This window comes from Arachis duranensis, chromosome 4 (assembly GCF_000817695.3).
Source record: "Arachis duranensis cultivar V14167 chromosome 4, aradu.V14167.gnm2.J7QH, whole genome shotgun sequence".
Taxonomy (NCBI): domain Eukaryota; kingdom Viridiplantae; phylum Streptophyta; class Magnoliopsida; order Fabales; family Fabaceae; genus Arachis; species Arachis duranensis.
Window position 1 is genome coordinate 1,074,780 of NC_029775.3, and position 5,869 is coordinate 1,080,648.

General features: G+C 32.2%; 1 protein-coding gene across 1 annotated transcript; it reads left to right on the forward strand.

Moving 5' to 3' along the window:
• The first annotated feature begins 3,920 nt into the window (after positions 1-3,920).
• LOC107482372 (leucine-rich repeat receptor-like serine/threonine-protein kinase BAM1) lies at positions 3,921-5,444 on the forward strand. Its single transcript, XM_016102816.3, has one exon. The coding sequence runs from the start codon at positions 4,170-4,172 to the stop codon at positions 5,400-5,402; it is 1,233 nt and encodes a 410-aa protein (XP_015958302.1). The 5' UTR covers positions 3,921-4,169; the 3' UTR covers positions 5,403-5,444.
• The last annotated feature ends 425 nt before the right edge of the window (positions 5,445-5,869 follow it).

Consider the following 5,869-nt stretch of genomic DNA (forward strand, 5'->3'; position numbering starts at 1 on the left):
ACGTGTTCTTTTCTTTTTTTATTTTATAATTTTTTTATTATTAAAATAGGGATATTTTTAGAATAAAATTAAAATTTTTTTAAAAAATGACGATTTTAATACAAAAAAATACGTTAAGGATAATTTTAAATCAAAATATACACCAGGGACGGGTTCGATTCCAACCCTCAACGTGAGGGACCAAAACAATACTTATCCCTAATTATAATCTGCTCATATTAAAATTTTTTATTTTTTCTTACAAATCACTTCCACCATACATGAAAATGCCTCCATCATACAGCAATTCACTCCCTCCATTCTCTGCATTTTTGTCTTCTTATTACATTCTACAAATCATCGGAAACGTTTTTTTCATGCCTCCAATATACCAGTAAAATACACAGTTGTATCATAATGATGCATTACACCAAATGTTAACCAATATAAAAAAATGATCGTTGATTGATTTTATTTAATATAAGACTGCAGTTGGTATTATGCGCTATTATAATGCAGATGTGTGTTTTATTCACATATTGGAAAGAAGCATAAACCGCTTCCCGCAATTTGTAGGGAGCAGGAAGAGAACAAAAAAGGGCCAGAAAATGGGGGACGATTACTGTGGTGATGTAAAAAAAATATAAAAAAATAGCGGGACGAATTGATGTATGGTGGGGGCGACTTACCGGAAAAAAGTAAAAAAATTGCATCGTAGTGACTACAAATAAGGACCCAATGTAAGACTCACGACATTTTGTTGTTCCTCTACTTACTTTTCTCTTTTTTATTTTGGTTTTTCTATTATATTTGTTGTTCTTGTATTTAATTTAAAAAAAAGTAATAAAAAGTGGGTGATAGAATTAAAGAGTATATTATAATGGTCAAATGTTATTTTAGACATTCAAAGGCGTAAGATTTCTGCTGAGAATCTATGTGATATTGTTGTTCCTTTCACTATATTATTTAGAGAACTAAAAGGTATAATTTGTGAAAAGATAGATCATCAGATATTGAAAAAAGTTACTAGTGTTGTGTATAGATATCCTGTAATAGTATTTGGAGGATTCGTACAATTTGACATAAAGTATGTCACTAATAAAGCAACAATACAAAAAAATGTTTTCAATATGTTACGAAAGTCAATCACAAAACTTCGTCATCAAACTATATGTTGAGTTCAAACACTTGTCTTATGGGGTTGAAGAAGCTAATAGAGACATAAATTGAAAAGGCTACAATAGTAAAAGTGAAGACGAATTTGAAGGCAAATTTAAAATAAATGATCCAAATGTAGATAGAGACGATGTTAATTGCATTAATGAGGCAATTGTAGAAGAAATGGCAAATGTACTAGCAAACCAACATCTATTTGGGGAGCCGTCTTTTATGCACGTTTTGAACCTTGCGATTTTGAATGCATCGAAGTTTTCTAAGTATGCAAATGCTAGAATCTGAATATGATATTAATAGAGTATATCTATATTTTATGTACTATAAGATGATAATTCTACTGTGGTCACTAATTGTAATGTATAATTATTTTATGGTATTGTTGCAGACCCACCTATTGTTGTAGACCGCAAATTAGTATTGGGATGGAATTCAGTTCTAAAGAGATTGTGATCGTAAGCATTAAAAACTATACAATTCGTAGGGGAGTTGACTACCAGCAGATAATGATCTGCAATCATCCAAGACCCCTTATAGAAAGCGTGAAAATAATCATCCTAACTAGAAAATCTAACTAAGAAAAATCTGCAATCCAAATTCATCACTATGACAGTCTCTTTAATAGCCCATCGCTTAACAATCCACCTTTTCATAGTCTACAGATTTATCTTTTTTTTTTTCTGGAGTTTGATGATAAGAATTTGCTTCCAAGATTTACACCAATCCTAATATTCTTCGAGAGTAATCTCGATATTTAGCATTGGATTGAAGGGAGTTTGGTCACCATCCCCCAGATCAAAGATCTCATTATAAGAGATATACTCTTCAGCCACCGTCTTCACTATCTCTTTTGGGTTCAGTTTTTCCAACCCATCACCCACTAATTTGTCCCTAAAAGAGATTTTAAGAGATTGGGTACATAGCATTTCTGGTATAACCTCGACCTCCGACTCAATTTCAGCTTCATCTATGGGGTCTTTAACAACCTTTGCTACTTTAGTTTTAGGAGCATCATCCTCCATATGTTGGAGGATTGCTCTATAACATTTATTTTACTTTTTTGGTACTTCTTGTTATTAGGTCCTCTTCTTTCGAAGATTTTTTTTCTATTTTTAGAGATGGTATTTCAGTACTTATGAAAGAAAATAGTATTTTAATAGTTGACTATTTTATTGATTAAATATTTGAAACAATAAATTTAAATATATAATAGTTAATTTTTAATGTTTATAAATATGTATGTATGAATAAAAATAATATAAGAAATAAATTCAAACATGAAAATATAGGAATAAAAAAAATAAAATGAAATAATTACAAAGAAAAATAAAGAAAAACAAACAAAGAATAAAAAATGAGAAAATTAAACAAAAATAAGAAAAAAAACTAAGGTGTGTCCGTGGTGTGTGCTTTCTTACTTGATTCCGATATAATTTCAAGAATAAACATAGAAAATAGCTTTTAATTAGTCGATATTATTCTTTTTTTTAATTGCAAAACTTTTTATTTTTTTAGAAGACTTAGAGTTTATAATTTAAAATTAATAATTTAGTGTTAAAGATTTAAAATTTAGAATTTATAATTATAATTTAATTTTGACATATTACAAGTATAAAAATTTTATATTTGTATCCAATTACATGATGTTACATCAACAAAAATAACAACTTTTTATATTAATCATGTGAATGATCATTTGAAAGAACAAATTTGATTTAACGAATATAAAAAAATATTTTAACTACATTAAAATTGAACTCTTAAAATTTAAGATAAAAGTATTATTTTAAAAAAGATGACTAATATTAGCCAAAAAATTGATTCCCGGATTAAACTCTTTCATTAATTTTCTTTTGAGATCATCAAAATCATGATATAGTTCTTAGTGATAACAAATTGAATGCATGAAAATTAATTTTTTTAAGTTAAGTTTTCAACTATAAATCAATTTTTTTTAGTCAATATCTATTAATTTTTTAATATTAAATTTTAAATCATAAATTCTAAGTTGTAAATCTTAAATCTTCATTCTAAACTTTAAATCTTTCAAAAGAAATGTTAAAAATTAATTTATAATAAAAAATTCTTATTAGCTAATTAAAAATTAGCTTTTCATATTTATTATTTTCTAAAGAATAAAGTATATCTTTTGTCTTTAAAATTTGTAAAAAATTTTAAAAATATTAAACTTTTTATTTTATTTTAGTTTTGTCTAAAAAATTTTCAATTTATATCAAATATATTTCTATCGACTAATTTTTTAAAAGACTTGAGACAAATTCAATAATAAATTCACAAGGATAACATTTACATAAACAAACGAGCTACGAAATTCTGTCACTAGCTTCTAGTTATTAAACATTATAATTGAATCGTCTTAAGCTTCTTAAAAATTTAGCTATCATGGTATAATTAATGTAAATAAAAAATTTGTAAGATAAAATTAAAATAAAATAAAATTTAAGAATATTTTTATAATTTTTTATCAAATTTTAAGAATAAAAAATATATCATTTCTTTTTAAATATACAATTTTTTTAATAAAAACTAATTTTTAATTAGCCAATTCTAACTAATTTTAAAGTTCATTTATTTTAATTAATCTATATTATATATATATTTTTATAATTAAAGTTAACGATTAAAATTATTAAAATACCGATTCTTGAAGAACATTTAAAATTCTTCCTTATGTTATAATCCTATAGTTTATTCTTCTTTATAGTCTCGTTCTAAACTTGGAATACATATTCTCCACCAAATGGAGTTGCACCTAGCTCGATCTTGAGCACCTGTTTGTTCATTCATTAATGCAGCAAGTTTAATTCCTTGGCAATAATGTCTTTATAGGTGGGACCCAGAGCCATTCGCAAATGCAGTCAAAATGCATGAGCTCCTTTCATTCACTGAGACTGTGCCACTCTCACTAAATCACACACACACACATTTACCTTCAAGTTTGTAGCATTGCCACCCCCATCCCTCTATCGAATTCTTCTTCTTTCTGAATTCTTTGAATGGCCACACCACATTATTGTTACAGTTTCCTTCTGGTGTCCCACCTTTTTCTCCTTTCAGCCCAATCTCTGGATCCCACTGATTTCAAAGCTCTTCTCTCAATCAAGAATACTCTCACCGACGTCTCTCCCACCACCCCTTTCTTCTCCACCTGGAACCTCACCGCACCAGATCCCTGCTCCTCCTTCTCCGGCGTTACTTGCTCCTTCAACCGAGTTACCATACTTTCACTCGGCGCCAACTCACTCAGCCTCGCCGGCTCACTCCCACCATCCATCTCCGTTCTCACCGAGTTGACCCAGCTCATCCTCTCACCTGGAATCGTCACCGGTTCTATTCCCCAGGAACTCGCTCAACTCAACAAACTCCGAGTCATCTCCTTATCCAACAACCGCTTCACAGGGGCCATACCCTCAATCTTCTCCTCTCTCAAAACCCTCCACACCTTCGACCTGAGTAATAACCAACTCGCCGGGTCTGTCCCACCGAGTCTCACCGAGTTGCCGCAACTCAGAGTCCTCATCCTAGCCTCCAACTCACTAACCGGAGACTTCCCGCAAACCGTTTCCTCGCCATTACTCCATTTGGATCTGAAGAACAACAAACTCACCGGGACGTTACCGCCGTCAATGCCGTCATCACTCCGTTACTTATCCGTTTCGCAAAACCAAATGTGGGGTCCACTCAGCAACGGCTTGGACTCACTCTCAGAGTTGGAGTTTCTAGACCTGAGCATGAATCATTTCAGTGGGCCCATCCCGGCCCAACTCTTCTACTTGCCAACGCTCTCCTCTCTCTTCCTACAACGGAACAATCTCTCCGGTCAGCTTCCGCAAAGTCCCGGTGATAACGGTCCGTTGATCTGGTCCCCATCGTACGGTGAAGGATCGACCGTTGATCTCAGCCATAACTCGCTCAGCGGGAAAATATCAACGGTTTTCGATGGCGTGGAAAGTTTGTTCTTGAATAACAACCGATTTATTGGGACGGTCCCTGAGGTGTATGTTAAGAGCATGTGCCGCGGTAGTACCAGAACATTGTACCTTCAACATAACTACCTAACGGGGATACCGTTTGAAGAGGGGACTGTATTGCCCGATACGGCGTCGTTGTGCTTGTCTTACAATTGCATGGTGCCGCCGGCTAGCCTGATGACGTGTCCGGCTAGTGCTGGGGAGCAATTGTCGAGGCCGGTGGCCCAGTGTACCCTCTTTAACAAGAGATTAAACTAAGGTGGAAGTTCAGGTGCAGTCAACTTCACATGAAACTGATAGTGAGAATCGTTAGATGAGTCTAACGGTTCTCGAATATTAACTTCACGTGAAGTCGACTTCACTTGATTGTTCACCTTAAACTAGTTTCCTTTTGAATTTATTTATTTATTTTTTATTTATTTATTTTTTTGGTAATTAGATAATGTAAACTATGTATTTTACGGTTTGGCCCAATACTGCCGTAGTGCTCTGTAAGTTCTCTTTTATTTTCTTTTCCTTTCATTTATATTTTGTTAGACAGTTTATAAGTTCCAAATTAATTGAGGTTGGTAAGACAATAATGTTCTTTTAGCAGAGGTAGATATGTATTTATTCCTTGAGAGAAGAAATACATTCGGGTCCATTAGGACAACAAAATAAAGAAAAGAGAGGGTTTTGCAACATAATTAGAGACAATCATTAATTGAATAAATGGTAACGAAGAT

Coding starts and splice junctions, on each gene's coding strand:
- LOC107482372 (XM_016102816.3), top strand. CDS start 4,170: ATGGCCACACCACATTATTGTTACAGTTTCCTTCTGGTGTCCCACCTT.